This window comes from Sminthopsis crassicaudata, chromosome 6 (assembly GCF_048593235.1).
Source record: "Sminthopsis crassicaudata isolate SCR6 chromosome 6, ASM4859323v1, whole genome shotgun sequence".
NCBI classification, from domain to species: domain Eukaryota; kingdom Metazoa; phylum Chordata; class Mammalia; order Dasyuromorphia; family Dasyuridae; genus Sminthopsis; species Sminthopsis crassicaudata.
In genome coordinates this window covers 181,072,119-181,091,489 of record NC_133622.1, presented here as the reverse complement: position 1 = coordinate 181,091,489, position 19,371 = coordinate 181,072,119, and the positions used below count along the sequence as shown (strand labels likewise).

General features: G+C 42.4%; 1 protein-coding gene and 1 long non-coding RNA gene across 4 annotated transcripts in view; one reads left to right on the top strand and one right to left on the bottom strand.

Moving 5' to 3' along the window:
* Positions 1-1,193: 1,193 nt before the first annotated feature.
* On the top strand, positions 1,194-11,478 carry LOC141545744 (uncharacterized). Its single transcript, XR_012483131.1, has 2 exons — positions 1,194-1,359; positions 10,314-11,478. It is a non-coding gene; the product is annotated as an uncharacterized LOC141545744 (long non-coding RNA).
* Positions 11,479-17,284: 5,806 nt separating this feature from the next.
* Positions 17,285-19,371, bottom strand: part of DLC1 (DLC1 Rho GTPase activating protein) — a 226,374-nt gene continuing 224,287 nt past the window's right edge. For all 3 annotated transcript variants that reach the window (XM_074275670.1, XM_074275671.1, XM_074275672.1), the window contains one exon: positions 17,285-18,858. In XM_074275670.1, the coding sequence (XP_074131771.1) occupies positions 18,738-18,858 (121 nt within the window). In that variant the 3' untranslated portion in view covers positions 17,285-18,737. The remainder of the gene's footprint in view (positions 18,859-19,371) is intronic.

Genomic DNA, 19,371 nt, shown 5'->3' with positions numbered 1-19,371 from the left:
CATAGGCAACTGGGGGCTAAGGAGAGGGGGGCTCCTTAAATAATTTTGGGGACTAAGGAATTCAAACATGATACAGAAAGAGGTAAGCTGGATTTTTACTAAGGGTCTCTGGGTTAAGATCCCTGGTCTTAGTTGTGTGACCTTACCCTAGTCACTTTGCCTAATCATCGCCTCACAATTGTACTAGATTGCCTAACTGACCTAATAGCTCTTTAAAGTGCAGGTTCAAAATCCTTTACCAGCCTTCTCTAATTAAAGTCATCAACTCAAAGAGCCACAAGGAAAGACCCTCCTTCAACAGCTCAGATGGTAATCTTTCACTCCTGCCCACCCGTTTCTCCCCAACCAGCTGGCATTTCAATAATCCTTATAATGAGCTCTGCTTGAACTAGGATTTGGGGAGGGAGAGAAATATTCTTCAAGACCATCTGCTCCCAATAGTCCTTTGGGAAGTGAGAAGTACAGGGGTCTAGAAAGGAAAAGGAGCTTGCCCCATCTTAACTCCATTCCCATACCAGCAGCTATTGGACATCTGCTAGGATGCTCTGAACTAGGAATTGGGGAACAAAGAAGAGTCCCAAACACTTAACGCTTCCTGGCTGTGTGACCCTGGGCAAGTCACAACCCCAATTGCCTCAGGAAAAAAAAAAGGGTGGGGGGAAAATTCCCCTACCTCCATTCTGCCTCCCAAATGAGGTTTCATCTCTACTTCTCTCCCCCTCATCTCCTAAAGTTTTCAGAGAAAGGAGAGGAAGGATTTTGCTTGAGAGGTCCAGAGGAGAGGAGGACCCCCCCCCTCCTGTTTAGGCCAAGTTCCAAATAAGACTTGAAAGAAAAAAGTTAAAGAATGTCTAGCCTAGTAATGAAAGGAGAAAGGAAAGTTTTTTGGTTTTTTGTTTTTCCCATAGTTAATACTTGGTGCAAGAGCAAAGTAGCAGAAAGCCACCCCCACCCCTGATGCTTCTGGGAAGAACTTCTCCCTCTAATTCACCCTTTTATAGGCTCCCAGGAACTCCCCTTTCCAGTGGGTTCCTCCCATCTCCAACCCACTTTACACACGCAGTCCCTCACCTGAGAAAGCTGAAGGGGGCATGTGGAACCCGAGGTTACAGAGATGAGGGAGGAGAAAGGTGGTGGTGAGGATTAAGCTCACCTGCAGACTGATGCCCCTGGAGCTGGCTTTCATTTATTTATTTGTTCAGTTGCATGTTTATTTTTTTAAAGCCCCTTTCCTTCATAAATAGGAGTAGGGAGGCAAAATAGGGGAGGGGAAAGAAGGTAGTGGTGAGGACTAAGCCCACCTGCAGACCATGATGCCCGGGAACTTGCTTTTTTATCTATCTACCTAAAAGGACCGAGGTAGGTTTTAGAGATCAAGTAGCAGTTTAATTAATCACGAAGAGCATGAGGAAGACAGTTTGAAAACTGGAAGTTCTCCTAGGTAGCAGACCCACCTGTTGCAAAAAAGACAGATTTTATACACAAATCCTAAACGGAAGGGAGGGGGATTACCCCATGGGATGCCCCATGGGAACGGTTAAGTGACTTTCGAAACTCGGGAGTTGTTACTTGGTGGGGGACAGGACAAGAGTTCTGTGAAGGAAATAGGTTCTGCAATCTTTGATTTGCTTCATTTAATATATACAGGAGAGGGTGGTCAAGAATTAATTGATCACTTCAAGTTGCATCCTCCCAAGTCAGAAAAGACAGCCTTGAGAAATCTTAATTTATTAGTGTAATCATTACACATAATAGTAATTATGAAAATTATTTCTTTTATACACATATATATGCGTATATGTATGTATATACAAACATTCATGCTTAATTGTAGCCCTCTTGGGGGAAATGAGGGGAGGAAGAATAGAGAACAAAAGAAAACCTACTGAGAAGCAAAGAAAAGACGAACAGTTTCTGAACCCAATGCATGATATTTATTTTATAGGCTTTTTTGAAATGGACATTTTTTGCTTTGTATTTTGAATGCCCTTTTAGGTTCTGCTGTGCACATGACAATATTTTTCTTTTTCTATTTTGTATTTGTTTAAATTTTAAAAAATAAAGTTCTTTGGGGTTCAAAATGAAATCACTTTTATTCTTGTAGGTTTCGTTAGAGTTCATCTGAGTAAAATGTCTCTTCCTGTTCCCTTATGTCTGTGTACGGGAGGGGTGCAGAGAGATGATAGACTGGCATTTTTCTCTTCCCTTTTTCCTAAGGAAGTAAACCTGCCTTGATTCCTGAGTGACTTTAATGTGCTTTATAAAAGGAGACTCAAAGATTGGAAAAAGCACACTGGGACTGGGGGTTCTCAGGTTAACAGTAGTTGAAGAGATGGGGAGATGTGTTTTCTCAGGATTCCTGGAATAATCTGGTGTCAGGCAACTGATCTTTGTGACTGTCTGAGAAAGCAAGCTTCCAGGAACGAAGTTTTAAAAGCTCTGTAAGCGCCTCTGACTGGGGAAACGAGACTTTGATTCAAGGAAGCGAATAGAGCGTCATCTCCAAAATATACAGAGAATTGACTTTAATTTATAAGAAATCAAGCCATTCTCCAATTGATAAATGGTCAAAGGATATGAACAGACACTTCTCAGATGATGAAATTAAAACTATTTCCACTCATATGAAAGAGTGTTCCAAATCGCTACTGATCAGAGAAATGCAAATTAAGACAACTCTGAGATACCACTACACACCTGTCAGATTGGCTAAGATGACAGGAACTAATAACGAGAACGTACTCTTTAGGTGTGGATGGACTAGCACAGCCTTTGAGCATCCCTGTATATACTTCCTCCTGTCTCTCCCTGAATACGTCAAATGATAGGAAATCCATATATTTCTGAGGCAGATCAGCTTGTTGAGGATCTGGTGCCTAGGACATTTGTTCCTTGATTGCCTTTGAGATTCCTCTTTCAGCATTTTTCTTGATGTAACTCCTTATTCTTTTATCTTCACCTGAGAAGGTGTATCTGACCCTATGACAGGTCTGCTTTGTTCCCAGGAATGTAGATAACAGATACCTTTGAAGAATCTTAAATTTCCATCCGTTCTTGGAAAATCAGGGACTACCAGATGAACCCACAAATGATGCTTCATCAGAGTGGCAGCTTAGACTCCCAAGAGAGGTGTCTGAGCCTCATAAATGCAATCTGCACTTGCAGATGAAAAATAGCCGCAATATGGAATATTTGCTTTTCTCCTCTCACCTCGCCTCCCTGAGTATGACCCTCTTTTCCCCAATCACATAAACTTTGCTTTAATGACTCTCCTATGAGCCCTTTGCCTTTGATCAGGATCTTTGTATTCCATCAGCTGCCTCCTAGATGATGATGGTACTTCTGATCTGTAAAATTTGTCCTATTTATCTGTAGTTCCTTCTGTTCTCATGGGTTTTAATTTGGGGAGAAGGAACCATATCACTTATCCTCATCATTTTCCTTCTCCCCACAATAATGTGGGGAGGAACCTTCTAAGAAATCTACACATTCAAAAAAAAATTTCCCCCTTTGTCAATGTGTAAAAAGAAAAAAAAAGTCTCATTCTTGAATCCATTCCCTCTCAGTGGGGAACATGGCTCACCATCAATCATTCTGAACCATGATTGGTCATGTTCCTATGAATAGGATTTCTTATATCTTTCAAATTTTTATCTTTGCAAAGACATATTTTATAATAAAAATTATTCTGCTCACTTCACTCTTTGTTTATACAAATTATTCTGTTTACTCTCTATTTGTTCATAAAAGTCTAAAACAACCCATTTTGTTACTTCTTATACAATATTATATTGTATCATATACACACACTATTGCATTCATATATGATGCTTTGTTTAAAAACTAATCCTCATTGATAGGTACTTCTTTGTACTACAGAGTCCCTATAAATTTTTTGTCCATATGGGTTACTTTTCTCCTTTCACATCAGTGGATATCTTTGGTAGTCAGGAAGTATGCATGGTTCAGTGGCTTTTTAGGTATAGTTTCAAATTGCTTTACAGATTGGTTATACCAGCTTACAGCTCCACCAAAAGTATGCTACTGTGTTAGTTTTTTAATAGAGTTCCCTACATTTGATATTTTCCCCTTTTTGGTCAACTTTTGTCCATCTGACTCTGAGGTAGAACATTATAATTAGTTTGTACGTTTCCAGTTATTAGTGATTTGGAACATTTTTTTTAAAAATCCCCTATGAATTTTTGGGCGATGCATTTTTTCATGTGGCTATTGAGAACTGGACTCTCTTCTTTTGAAAACTGCGAGGTTATCCATTTCCTTGACAATTTTTCAATTACAGAATTTGCTCTTGTCATTATCTATTTGGATTACTTTCAAAAAGATCTTTATTACAGATAATTGATGCAAAGATTTTTCTCCAGTCAATCATTTCCCAACTGTATAGTCCATAGCTCTAAAAATAGTCGTGTAAAATAGTTGCTGGAATACCATATGCAACAGCCATGTTTCCATCAACCAGAGCTTTTGTTTCTGAGAGTTAGAAATTAATTGAATTAAAGTTAACGTTTGAGCTTTCTCAAGAATTCTCAAAAGCTTTCTGTTTTTCATCAAATTGGCTTTCTGTCTCACATGTTTCCCCATCCCCATTCAGTAATACAATATGCTTTCATTGGAAGAGGGCAGTATCTAATATGAATACTTTCTCCTCTCCTTGTCTTATTATTTGTGCATGATATATAATATAGGAACTTTATTTATTATCTTCAAATGAAATTGAACTGTTGGTGGCAATTTTGGTTTCAATTATTTTCCCATGTTTTTGGCCCTATGTTTGGAAAAAAAAAAAAAAACCAAAGCAACATATATGAACAATTGACTTTATAACAAGCATTTTATTAATTGGTTTAAAAAAACCCAAACCACTCCCTACTCAAGCAGTTCAGTCTAAACAGGAAGAAAGCATGCAGTTATGTGCAAATATTATCTATACAAATTATATAGTTTATGGGTGTTTGTATATATAAAACTAGATTCTGCCTATATGTGTGCATACGTATAATATCTATATGAACACACACACACATGATATAACCAGCAGTCTGTTTTCATAACAAAGAAAATTGGCAAGAAGGGTCCACGTGAAAATTCCTGTGGCTGGTATGGGTAGCCTCTGTCCATGGTCCTGAGTTATTACTAAAAGAATAGCCATCATTTCTGGGTGAGATTATAGACGTGGAAAAAAGGAGATAGAGGGAAGCATACATATCAAAGGAGAATAGGGATTAGGAAGATTCCTGGTAGAAGGGAACACTTAGCTGAGATTTGAAAAAAGCTAGAGAATAACTTGTCCTTAATCACTTCAAGACACTTAGAGAATATTGCTAAGTATCCTTGTGGCTTATAAAACCAGGCCTCTGCTGCTCAGATTATTTCCATGTCAGAGCAGATTCATGTCATCAAGCAAGAGTGAAGGGAAGTCTGGGTCTTCTGGAAAACTGGAAACGATAATGAGGGAAGAACAGACTCACGGGGGATTTTACCCACAGAGGGAGGATACAGATGGGAGAGTCAAGGATCAAAATTCCAAGTGGCCTGCCTGCCTTTTCCTTGCTCATAGGCAGGCACCCTTTGTAGTCAACTTTGCAAAATATAAACAAAACATCTGTCCACATTGAAAACTTGAAGCTGGTGTCTTATCCACCAGAAAAGGCCTTGAGGAAGGGATGTGAAAGAAGAGAAGAATTTTGTGGGACAGATAATGCGAATGCTCATAGGTGTGGGAAAGTACAAGACTAGTTTGGAGAATAACCTAGAGCCCAGTTGGGCTGGAAAAGGGAGTATATGAAAATGAATGGAATGTTCCTTGGAGAAATTTCTTTAGAGGTATTTATCATCTATGGTCATCAGTCCAGATTAACTACATGGATTTTTGGATTTTCCAGTATTTTTTCTAGCTTCATGATTCTTTCTATGGGATGGCTGAATCTCCACTAGAGTTTCTGGGCAGACTCTAGAGAATAGCTATTTTCTTGAAGGATAAAGTATTTTTTGGCATCCGCCTTGTTGGCTGATTTTCATGGGAGGCTAATCCATAAGGCATTCCTGATTTCAGTCCATTCCCATGTTCCTACTTATTGAGTGTAAAAGAATTGAGGATGATGGGTTCAGTTGGTAGGAGAAGTCTTGGAGGCAGGGGGAATTGTATACATCTATATTCAGAAGAAAAGAATCCAGAAGAGTAAATTGGTGGAAGAAAGTTGGTTGAGGACAAAAAACTGTCATTCAAAAGAAATATCCTCACAAGCAAATGAGATTGACTCAAATGATACCTGACATATCAAGAGTGGGGAGGGGAAAGAAACTAAAGCAGTAGTGGTAAAGGAAGCTTTCATAGGAGGAAGGCTACTTGATCTTGGAAAAGAGGATTTAGATACAGTGTTTTCGGGAGTCAAAACAGGTTTTGTTAAAGAGGGTTTTTCAAGGGTCAGTGCTGAAAAATCATCCTCATATATATTTTGAAAATAAAAACTTCAATAAAAAGAAAGAACTAATAAATAGATTTATAGAATATGGACCTGGATTCTCGATGATCCCCTTGCTTTCTGTTGCCTGCTAAGCCTATTTCCCAGACTGCTTGGCCCTTAGTGTTATGATATTCTACTGTCCACAAGCATCATTTTTTGATCAAGATCACAATCATCCTAGCTTCTTTGGTGTGGGGGTCAGAAGGCTGAGTGGAGCCCCTCCAGGGCAAGGCAATCAATCAGCTTGGTTTGTAACTGGTTTGGCTGAAGGAGAACTTGCCTCTTTCTTCTCTCCCACAAAGTTGACACGTACCCCCATTCTCCCCCTCTATGATACTGAGAGGACTGTGTTATTTTGGGTCTATTGCTGCTTCCTGTCCTGGAATTGGACTCTGACTTAGCAGATTTGTCTCCATTCCTTTTAAGTAATACAATTTTCATAGTGTGCTTGATAATGGGGCCATTAGGTTCCACAAGAGGGAAATGGTGATATAATTTCTAGCCATTTAGATAAGTTGTGGATGAATGAGTAGACCTAACTCGATGCATCTTCTATCCAGTAATTTCTCTTTTACAGAGATTCTCCTGTGATTCCTTAAGAATCCTCTTAGAACTGTGAGGTCCCAGGAGAAGGGGGCTGGATTCCCAGTCCCATCTATTTCCTTTTTCCTGGTTTTTGTAGTACCTTCTTTTTTTGTAATTTTATTTTTTTAATTAATTTTATAATTATAACATTTTTTTTTTTGACAGTACATATGCCTGGGTAATTTTTTACATTATCCCTTGTACTCCCTTCTGTTCCAAATTTTCACCTCCTTCCCTCTACTCCTTCCCCTAGATGGCAGGCATTCCCATACATATTAAACATGTTACAGTATATCCTAGATATAATATATGTGTGCAGAACCGAATTTCTTGATGCACAGGAAGAATTGGAGTCAGAAGGTAAAAGTAACCTGGGTACAAAGGCAATAGTGCTAACAGTTTACATTCATTTCCCAGTGTTCCTTCTCTGGGAGTAACTGACTCTATCCATCTTTGATCAATTGGAACTGAATTAGATCTTCTCTTTGTTGAAGATACCCACTTCCATCAGAATACATTTGTAGTACCTCCTGCAGAAACCTAGTTTCACTCGTGGTTCTCCAGTCCAGATGAACAACATATAAAGTTTCTTTTCTATCCATTTTTTCTGACTATGTCACTTCCTTATCTCTCCCCCCAGACTCAAGAGTAGAATAGCCCAGACCAAAGCTTCTGGACAGACCATAGAGAACACCTGCTTTGTGTTTCAGAGATCCAAGATGGGCACTGAGCTTGTGATAGCAATTATCGTGGCCATTTGAGATGGAAGTCCAACTTTCAAGGAAGCTGCAGGATGAAATCTCTCCTTGCTGTCTTTGTGCTGATGGTCTACAGAGATCCGTTTAGCTTCTTCGAGCAGTCAAGAAACCGACTGGAGAGAGGGTGACAATTCTGAAATGAGTGCAGGATGTCATTTTAAAGACAGGGAGAGCTATGCAGTCTGGGCTGGTCACAACTGCAGGCATGTGCTTCATCAGCATATCAATCTTCTCAGTTGAAAGAGTTGAGGGAGACAGCGTCCCCCTGTTGGAAACTGGTGATATACATGACTAAAAAAAGATAGCAAAGATGAATGCCATTTAGGGAGACAACTGATGGGGCCAGGTCCCCAAAGAATGAGTCCTCTCCTTAAGGAGAGATGCTGTTCTTGAATGAAAGTTACAACAAGTTGTCCTCAATAAGAAAGCCATCTGAGAGAAAATAGGGGGCCACACAGCTCAGCCAGCCTGGAGGAGTTCTGACCCTCAAACCCTACAGTGTGGACTCACAAAAATGCTTATTAAAATCATTTAAAAAGGAATATATTGGGGCGGCTAGGTGGTGCAGTGGATAGAGCACCAGCCCTAAAGTCAGGAGGAAGTGAGATCACCCAGTATGGGGAGGGAGGGACCTTTAGCTTCCTCAGTTACCACCTGAAAACCCATAGTGAAAAAGAGAAGGCAGGGGTGATGCAGCAAAGTGTTGTGAGGGAAGAACAGGAACCACAAACATTTTACAATATTTGGATGGACAACCCCCTTGCCTGAACCCACTACTTGGTGGCCAGTTATTGAGAAGTCCCTTACTTCTATTCAAGGATATGATAAAGCAGCTGGTCTTATCCACCATTGAAACAAATATTTTCTATCTTTGGATAAAAGATCTTGTGGTTTTGTCTAAAAGAATTGTAAAAGTACTTTGTCTTTTTTTTTCCCTTTAATCTCTGCCCTTGAGTGAGAAATCTGTTCTTATTTTGATTTTTTTGATAAATCTTATCAAGTGTTTTTCTTTTCTTCTTTGGCTGATTCCCTTCTTTCTCTACTACTCCTTTCCCTGTAAATGCTTTCCTTGTCTGTCCCAAATTGCTAGAGAATATTATTATTTGGCTGTATACTGGCTTGAAAAGTTAGAGAAGCACCAAATCTATCTCCCAAGAATCTAAATTTGCTCCACATGACAAGTAGCACCAGTATCCTGGCCCATGACATCCTATAGAGGAGGCCCAATGTGGGTAAAAGGCATGGGAGATATGGAAGAGGAGAGAAGAGGGAGCTCGTGAAGAATTCCCTTAATTTTTTTTCCTGTAAAAATGAGGTATAAGATCCAGAGTTGAGAGATTTGAGGGAGACAAGCAAGGAAACGTTTGAAGAGTGAGAAGGTTTGGTATCTGCTGTGGAGAGTGGGAGAGTGAGCCATTAGGGGTGATCTGTATTCTTGGAGTCACAGGGAGAGCTGAGTGCCAGGTGGATACCAAGGGTACTCAAGGAGGATGAGCACCGCTGGTGTGAGGGCTTGCCAAGTTGTTCTAGGTGTATTGCTACTGTTACACCTTGAAAGTCATAAGTCACTAGGTTGAGAGGTTTAAAAAAATCGGTAAAACTGGAAAGACAGTGAGAGCTACAGATTCAAGCAGAGATTGAGGGGACAGGGACATTGGGGATCTTGGGTCAGAGGCAAAAATGGCCACACTGGTATGAAGAGGTTAGAGAATACAGGGAGAAGGCAGAGAAGGTGCTGAGAGAAGTGTGCCAGGGTGTGCACACGCAGACGCACGGGAGAAGGCAGAGAAGGTGCTGAGAGAAGTGTGCCAGGGTGTGCACATGCAGACGCACGGGAGAAGGCAGAGAAGGTGCTGAGAGAAGTGTGCCAGGGTGTGCACACGCAGACGCACATCCTCCTCTACCTAGTCCTCTTGGTCTTACTGCTTCCTGCACACACATTGGCACTGCCCCCTTTTTCCTGGTACGGCAAAGAAAAGCTGACCTGGAAAGATGCTGAGGAGAGGGATGGGGGGGAGCAAGCAAGTGAGGGGTCTGGGAAAAGAGAGATTTGGGAAGGAAGGAAAAGAAATAAGCATTGATTAAGTACTTACTGCGCACCAGATGTATTAAGTGCAGGGGTACAAATACAGGTTAAAAAGACTACTTATGATTTCTGGGAAGAGAGAGACATGGCGGGCTAGAAGGATGTAGTGGGGAAGGCAGTGGGGGCTCTGAGCATGGTTTTGTCAGAAGTAGGGCCTGGAGGATGATCTGTCCCTGCCCCTTCACAGCCTGGGACAGTACTTCCCCCGATCCTCATCCAAAGTCCAACTCTTCTCATCAGACAGGTGAAGAAATTGAGGTCCACAAGGTCACACAGAGAGTGAGTTAGAAGTAGGATTGTAATTCAGTTTTTTGTTTTGTTTTTTTCAGTGTGGATGCTTTGATCCATATTCAGTCTCCCTCGTCTCTCTCTGGGCGCTGACAGCACTTTCCATTACAGGTTTATTGGAATTGCCTTGAATCACCTCGTTGTGGAAAATAGCCAAGTCCGTCATATCATCTTGCCTTTCTCATGTACAATGACCTCCTGGTTCTGCTCATTTCACTCAGCATCAGTTGATGTAAGTCTCTCCAAGCCTCTCTGTATTCCTCCTGCTGGTCATTTCTTACAGAACAATAATATTCCATAACCTTCATATACCACAATTTCCCAACTGACGGGCAGCCACTCAGCTTCCAGCAGAACTCGGTTCTTTTACTGAGGAAGACAGGGGATGGGATTGGCCAAGAGCTCATTCCAACCTTCAGAAGCCATCAGTTAGGATTATTTCCTAGTCAATGTTGCCCCTCTGTGGCCGTCCATTGCATTGCACCCTCATCTCAATGTTAGTGGATTAATTCCTTCCATGGGGTTGTCAGGGAGGGGAAGGGCTGGCCTGAGCCCCATTGCCGGCTGCTGTGTGTCTCAGAGGACCCATCACAGGGCCGAGAGGCCCCGGCTCATTACTGGACTTTGGGAAGAGCAATCGGATTGGGGGGGTCAGCAAGCCACTATGCATGACTCTGATTCATCAGAAATTTCCCTCCTTCTCCGCCTGTTTCTGTGTAATCCCTTCTCTGCACAAACGGAGAATTCCAAGCTGAAGGTGGAATTGTCACTTTCAGTTATAGAACATCTCCCTTCGCCAGCACTCCTTTCTGGCCTCCTCCAGCTTCATTCCCCAGGTCCCAATCTCCATCACTCATCTCACTAAAGCCACGTTTCTAGGCACTGACTCCTCTTCCTATACCTGGCGCCTCTGAGGTAAGAAGGGCCAGGGCTAGAGGAAGGAACATCTTCGAAGTGGATTGTGGGCTTGATAAGCTCCCAGGAGAGGAGAAAAGAGCTGTGTTTGAACTTCTCAGGGGACTAGGTCAGAATTCACAGGTCAGATGGCTCCCTGAATTCTCTCTTGTTTTGTGAGATTATCGAGTACATCCCCAGCTGCGGCGAAGACCATAAAGGAGAGTAAATGGAATTCTAGAGCGTAGACCAAAGCTGCTTCTTTTCTCAGTCATGGGCTCCTCTCCAAAGGACTTGGGGTCTGTTTCTAAGCATTCATGTCTCATGTTTAGTAAACTAACTGGAAACAATAATAAAATTTATTTTTAAACTGGGAAAAAAATGGAAATGTATTAATGTGGGTTCATGCTGAGGACAAATCACAAAGGAGAACTTGGGCCTCTAGGACCCTGGACGCTCCTTGCCCTGGTCAGAAATGGATGGAGCATTAGGGGATTTAAGCCCTGATTTGCCCTTTTGGCTGTTATTGTTCCGTTGTTCCAGTTTTGTCCGATTCTTCATAATCTCATTTGAGATTTTCTTGGCAAAGACACTGGAGCAGGTTGCCATTTCCTTCTCCAGCTCATTTTACAGATGAGAAGATTGAGGTAAATAGGATTAAGTGGCTTGTTCAGTGTCTTAGGTTGGATTTGAATTCTGGAAGACGAATCTTCCGGACTCCAGGTCTGGCTCTCTATCCTTTGCTTTACCTAACTGCCAGATTGGTGGGTCTTAGCAAATATTCCTTCGCATTCCTTGAGAATTTTGCCTTAAAATTTGAAGCCAAAATGTGTATTGAAGCCTTAGGTTTAAATTATATTTAAAACAAAGTATAAGGCTTGAACCTGTGATTTCATTGGCAGAGGGATTTTCGGGTGAGGAAATGCATTCTCCCAATGCAGATTGTGCATTCTCTTCAACCTAGTCTTCCCTAATCGAGTCTTCATCCTACTCACCACTGGCTGCTTCCCTCCTGACTACAAACATATCTGCGTCTCAGGTTTAGCTTCAAAAACTCCTGCCCTACATCTCTTCTGCCTCTTGTAGCTAATGCCTGGGAAAGAACAGAATACATTCGGTTCCTGACCGCCAGATGCACCGGCCTTTTCTCAGTCCTCATCCTTTTGGGCCTTTCTGTGGTCTTGGGTGTTGGACCACTGTAGTATCTGGCCTCTTCCTGCCTTCATGACTCTCCTCTCCTAATCCTCCTCATCTGACCACTGCTTCTCAGCTTCCTTTGCTGACTCCCACGCGGTTCACGCCCGCTCACCGTGTGTGTGCTTCCCAAGGCTCTGTCTTTCCTCTTTTTGTCCTTCCTCTGTGCTATGATTCCATCGGCTCCTTTATACTAAATTCTTGTCTTTATGAAGGTGGCTCTCACCTTATTTTTTGACTCTCCCTTCTCTCCTGGCTTCCATTTTTCACATCTACAGTGGCCCAAATTGGATGACATTACCAACTCAGTAAGCGCAGCTGGGATGTATGGTCTTTTCCCTAATCCATTTCCTTTTCCTACCTTCCTGTCCCCGTGGAGGGGTACTACCATCCCCCTAGGTCCTCCGGACACAGAGGGTACTACCATCCCCCTGGGTCCTCCGGACACAGAGGGTACTACCATCCCCCTGGGTCCTCCGGACACAGAGGGTACTACCATCCCCCTGGGTCCTCCGGACACAGAGGGTACTACCATCCCCCTGGGTCCTCCGGACACAGAGGGTACTACCATCCCCCTGGGTCCTCCGGACACAGAGGGTACTACCATCCCCCTGGGTCCTCCGGACACAGAGGGTACTACCATCCCCCTGGGTCCTCCGGACACAGAGGGTACTACCATCCCCCTGGGTCCTCCGGACACAGAGGGTACTACCATCCCCCTGGGTCCTCCGGACACAGAGGGTACTACCATCCCCCTGGGTCCTCCGGACACAGAGGGTACTACCATCCCCCTGGGTCCTCCGGACACAGAGGGTACTACCATCCCCCTGGGTCCTCCGGACACAGAGGGTACTACCATCCCCCTGGGTCCTCCGGACACAGAGGGTACTACCATCCCCCTGGGTCCTCTGGACACAACTTGGGTGCCCTCCTTAACTCTTTCCCTCCCCCATCAAATCTTAAACCCTGTTAATTTTGCCTTCAAAATATTTCTTATATATGCCCCCTTCTTTCCTCTGACCCTGCTACCCCTCCTTATCACCTCCTGCCTGGACTATCATTATATCTGCTAAGGAGATGGGAGGCAATGGTCTCTTTATGTTAAGTCCCTCCTCACTCCAGGTCACCTCTACACAGATGTCAACTGATCTTTCTAAACCTCAGGTCTGAGCCTGTCACCACCCAATGCAATCAACTATTACCTTCAGGAGAAAATATCAAATAATAATTATTAGTGTAGCCCTTACTATGTGCCAGACACTATACTAAGTGCTTTATAAATACTGTCTCTTTTGATCCTCACAACCACCCCTAGGAGGTAGTTGCTTTTATTATTCCCATTTTACACATGAGGAAACTGAGGCAAATGGCAAGTAAGTGACTTGCTCAGATTGGATTTGAATTCTGGTCTTCCAGACTCCAGGCTCAACAAAAGGCTCTCTTTGATCAGACTTAACCAGCAAAATGACCCGTAGAACTATCAAGCTACAATGCCAGATGCTCATCGGTATTCGCCATTATCTTTATCTGCATTCCTTCAGAGGTAAAAGGGAACTGTTTTAAGCTGAACCATGGACAATCAACCATTGGGAAATGCTTGCATTGTCTGCAAGAAACCTTGGACTTGGACTATTATATATGTACGGAACTCAGACTATATATGCCCGGAAGAGTACCTTTTTTGATTTACAAAATGTTGACATTATTAACAATACAAAGCTGTAAAGCTGTTCTCATTGAGGTTGGAGTGGGGGGCAGCTCTCTTTGGCTTTTAAAGCTCTTTATAAGCTAGCTCGTTTCTAGCTTTCCAGTCTTATCTCACCCCCACTTCCATCCAACCTCATCCATAACTCTCTGATGCAGTGATAATGGCCTCCTTGCTGTTCCTTGTACATCACATTCTGTCTCGAGACTCCTGGCCTTTTGTATTAGCTGTGCCCCATGCCTAGAATGCTCTCCCTCCTCATATCCTCCTCTGGTTTCTCTGGCTCCTTCAAGTTCCAGGTAAAACCCCACCTTCTGCAAGAAGCCTTTCCTATCCTCCTCAACACTAAAGTTTTTCTTTTAAAATCACACCTAAAATTGTTGGCATTTTTTGTTTTTCTCCCCAGATCATTTTTACCTTCCGAATCCAATTCTTCTTTTGCAACAATAACAACAACAAAATTCGGTTCTGCACATATATATTATACTTAGGATATACTATAAGATATTTAATATGTATGGGACTGCCTGCCATCTAGGGGAGGGGGGTAGAGGGAAGGAGGGGAAAATTTGGAACAGAAGTGAGTACAAGGGATAATGTTGTAAAAAATTACCCATGCATATGTACTGTCAAAAAAAAGTTATAATTATAAAATTAATAAAAAAATTAAAATAAAATAAAATCACACCTAATTCATCCTGTATTTATTTATCATACAGAATTGTTTGCATGTTATTTTCCCCATTGGATTGTGGGTTTCTGTTTTTTGTCTTTTTAAAAAAAATCTATCTTAAGAGTTTAGCATAATACCTAGCACATAATTGTGAGGGAGGGGAGGAAGAAGAGGATCAAGTATTTATTTGTTTGTTTATTTTTTTTTTTTTTTTGGCCAAGGCAATTAGGGTTAAGTGACTTGCCCAGGGTCACACAACTAGGAAGCATTAAATGTCTGAAGTCAAATTTGAACTCAGGTCCTCCTGAATTCAGGGCTGGTGCTCTATCCACTGCGCCACCTAGCTGCCCTGGATCAAGTATTTATTAAGTAGCTACCATGTGGCAGGCTCTATACTTCTCACTTTATTTAATCATATTTTTATTTAAGTAAGCATTCAAGAAATATTAGTTGGCTTACATTTTTTTTCTCCCACAGCAATGAGAGGTTAAGGGATTTGCCCAGGTTCACATAGGTAGGACTTAATCCAAGCCTTTCTATCTCCAGGCCAGCTCTATTCAATGTGTTTTATATTAAAAATATAATCATGTGTATTCTGATGGAAGTGGATATCTTCAACAAAGAGAAGATCTAATTCAGTTCCAGTTGATCAAGGATGGACAGAAACAACTACACCCAGAGAAGGAACACTGGGAAGTGAATGTAAACTGTTTGCACTTTTGTTTTTCTTCCCAGGTTATTTCTACCTTCTGAATCCAATTCTTCCTGAGCAACAAGAAATTTGGTTCTGCACACATATATTGTATCTAGGGTGTACTATAACATATTTAACATGTATGAGAGTGCTTGTCATCTAGGGGAGGGGGTGGAGGGAAGGAGGGGAAAATTCGGAACAGAAGGGAGTACAAGGGATAATGTAAAAAATTGCCCATGCATACATGCTGTCAAAAAAGTTATAAAGTTAATAAAAAATATACAATCATGAATAATTTGTTAAAGGAATTTGACTAGTATATACATATCAGATAAACACTGCAGAAAAAACAGTGGAAGGGGGATAGTGAGAGAAGGGAAAAGTGTTGACCATTTGAAGATTCTGCAAGTGAGATTTGCTGTTAGGCTTTTTTTTTTTTCTTTTTTTAAAAAAGTAAATCTCTGAGGCAGCTAGGTGGCGCAGTGGATAGAGCACCAGCTCTGAAATCAGGAGGATCTGAGTTCAAATCTGCTCTCAGACACTTAACACTTCCTGGCTGTGTGACCCTGGGCAAGTCACTTAACCCCAGCCTCAGGGGGAAAAAAAAAAAAAGTAAATCCATTTTTCTAAAAGCCAATGGAGTCAACTGGCTTATCATTGATTACATATATTAAGTAAGGGCTGAGGAAGTTAGTTGTCTTTATGACAACTCTGAGAATATGTTCAAGTGATCTTATAGGACCTTATATGTTCTCTTTTATATATTTAACTTGATGTATTCTGAAGAGGAGCCTACCATTGTCATCTGTGCCATCTGTCGTCTCCAAATAGATCAACAATTCCTGTCTTAACAGGACGTGACAATAAATACTATTTCTTTTGTGACCCACCTTCCAAATAGTCTTTTAAAGAGAGGGATAAAATGTTTAGGGACTTTGTCCACAAGGGTATCTGTTCTACAATCCACTAAGAGTTTCACAGCTCAAATGGAAGAGAGGATCTGTGGAGAGGACTCCCTGACCTGGACTCCCACCTGATCCTGTGCTGGTTATATCAAGCACAGTCCTACAGGGTCTCTGAAATGAGATCCATCATCACTCAGAGTAGCTTGACCTAACCATTAGATAGGAGGGGAGACCACAATGGTAGGGAAGAGTTCTGTCGAATGCCTCTTGTCCAGACTGATGACCATACCTGCCGAGTTCAGCCCACCCAGAGAAGAGAGAGATGCATGAGGCAGGAGCGAGGGATGTCTGTGATGCTTCATAGTACCTGTACAATGCCTGGAGCTGCAGCCCAGGCCTGGTGCTCTGCTTGGACCACAGGGCCTCAGGGGGACAGTCACAAATGATGCTCCCGAGAGCTCCAGTTGAAGACATCAGCCTCACGTGGAGACTATGAAGATCACGGTTTGCCAGGCAGGATTTTGCCATGGAAAAAGCTGGACTTTTAAGTGGAAAGTGGCTAAAGGCCATCCTGATTCTCACACTGACCAAACACTGAGTAATTTGGACCAAGTGACCTGATCTCTCTGGGGCTATTTTCTCACCTGGAGAATTAATAAGTTGGGCACGATGGCCCCTAAGAACTTCTCTGGCTGTAAATATGTATTATTGTTATTAAATATTTCTCCCTCTTGAATATTTACCTTGCCAAATATGTCAGCGAGAAAGGCCGGCTCAAAGCAAAGCCCTCACTTTAGACAAACAGCAGACGCTGAAGTTCCATCTTCACTAGCCCTCTGAAGCTCACACCTCACTTTCCCCCTGGTTACTCCTCAGGTTGGAGACGATACACTTCTTCCCTTAGGCTCCTGAGCACGCTCCACCAGCCACTACTCCATTTGGATCACATCCACTCGGGATAGGGGTTTTTTAAAAGACTGAATTGTCATGGAAAATGAACAAAGGCCAGACGGTCCCTCATGTTAAACATTTAATAGTGCAATTGTTGATTATATTCTGTACAGTCATTCATAGCAAGTTATAAACCTTTTCTTTGTTCAGTCACTTCCATGGTAATCATGAAAAGCTTTATTTACAATAAAGGAAAAAAAAACACAAACATGTTGAGCTGAGGTATAAAACCCAAAGACTGATGTATAAATACAAGTCTATTTTAAATAATACTCTGTATCATGCGTTACTTGTGTTACTCAATGGGACGGTATGTTCAACATACAATCTTCCACATTTTAGACGGAATCTACAAGACCTAGGAATTCACAAGGAGCACGTGGTCCGGAGCCCTGACGGCACTTCGTGGCTGAATCCGATCTGCTCCCCCCTCACTCACACACACCCACGCACACAACATGAAGTTTCTTCATCGAGAAGTTAACACTGACAACGGTAACTGAGGCACACGATCAGCCAGGTACAGCCCTTCCTGACATGTTCACTCGCAGGTGAAAGTCCCATGACGATCCTGGAGGAAGAGCTCTTTGGAATATGGCCTAAACTTTCTGGAAATCCAAGAGATGAAAGAACCGAACACGGTGGTACATCAGAAAGTAAGGCTCTCCTTCTGATTCTAGCTTTGGCATTAAGAGTCTTCATCTTTATCTTAACCTGTGCTCTTTATTAAAAAAAAAAAAAAAAAAAAAAATGCTTTTATTGCTGGATTCTGATTTAAAGCCAACCGGGAGAAAGAGAGGACCTTCAGTGTGGGATTACCTACGGTGAGAATGAATTCCCTACAGTACAGAAATGGGATCCTCAGAAGGGAACATCTAACAGACATGGATGAAGGGGGTCCTTTCGGAATGGAATCTCCCATACTGGCTCTCCTAAATGAAAAGGAGGGAAAAGGATTCACTGGAGAAATTTACGGGACTCCCTATGCACGAAGGTTATCCACATTCCTCCCTGGAATAATACAGTTTGAAATGTCTCACCAATATTGGTGGCCTGCCAACCTAGCAGAGCCCATTCCCTGGATCTGCTCTGCTTTCAATCACGGACATTCACCCACACACACATCTTACGGAAACTCATTTTTCATTGCTGGTGTCAGAGACACCCTCCACTCCCACAACAAACAACAGCAGTCCCTCCTACGGTGGCTCTCCTGGCCTGCTTGCCTGGGTCCAGTCAAGGGCACTATCCCAGCAGAACAGATTCTCTTCATTTTATTCCCTTTAAGAGTCCTGCTTCGCAGAAGCAATCTCCACCTAAGTACAACTTCTCTTTTTCCACAGGGCCATGTGTTCCAGTCAAGATCAGCTCTGGCGGTACAAGCCATTGAAGATCACAGCCCAGATTGGTTCCTGGTTTCTGGTTTAATCCATCCTGCCCAGGATCGGCCCATTTATTTCTAAACAAAGTTCTCGGGGGTCCCGGGCCAGATGCAGAGTCTCGGCCTGTAGGTCTGTCGTCACCTGGATTTCCCATCTTTGGGATCCGTGCTGGGACGACTGAAAGAATCTCGGATCTTCACTACTTCAGCTACACACAAATGTCCAAATGCCTTCGTGTACCATTCTGGTATGTGGCCCCTGAAGTGAAAGGAGAACGTTAGTGCCCAGCTGAAGAAAGGGGATGGGACTGCAGGAGAAGATGACAGAACACTTTATTCTCACGATTCTAAACTTAGCATGAAGATAATTGTATGAATATGTGTGCCTATATCGGATTACTTGCCATCTAGGGGAGGGGCTGAGGGAAGGGGAGAAACTGGAACACAAGGTTTTGCGAGGCTCAGTGTCAAAGAATTATCCATACATGTTTTGAAAGTGGGTATTAGCTCCCAATCAGGGGAAGATGAGATGGGGGAAAAGAGAAAGCTTTCCCAGAAGGCTTCCTGTTTGTTTCGTGAGTTCCAAAATCTTGTTACTAAGGAACTCTGGTCAAGCCCTAGCAAAAAGGTACTCTGGGATTGAGCAGAGAACTTGGGTTTTCTGCCTTCACAATTCATGAGTAATGATCCCCAATGGAAAGATCTAATGAAGGTGGTCAAGACAGTCTGCCTTCATGTCATCAAAACAAGGTCTGGTTTGACCTCTGCCCCT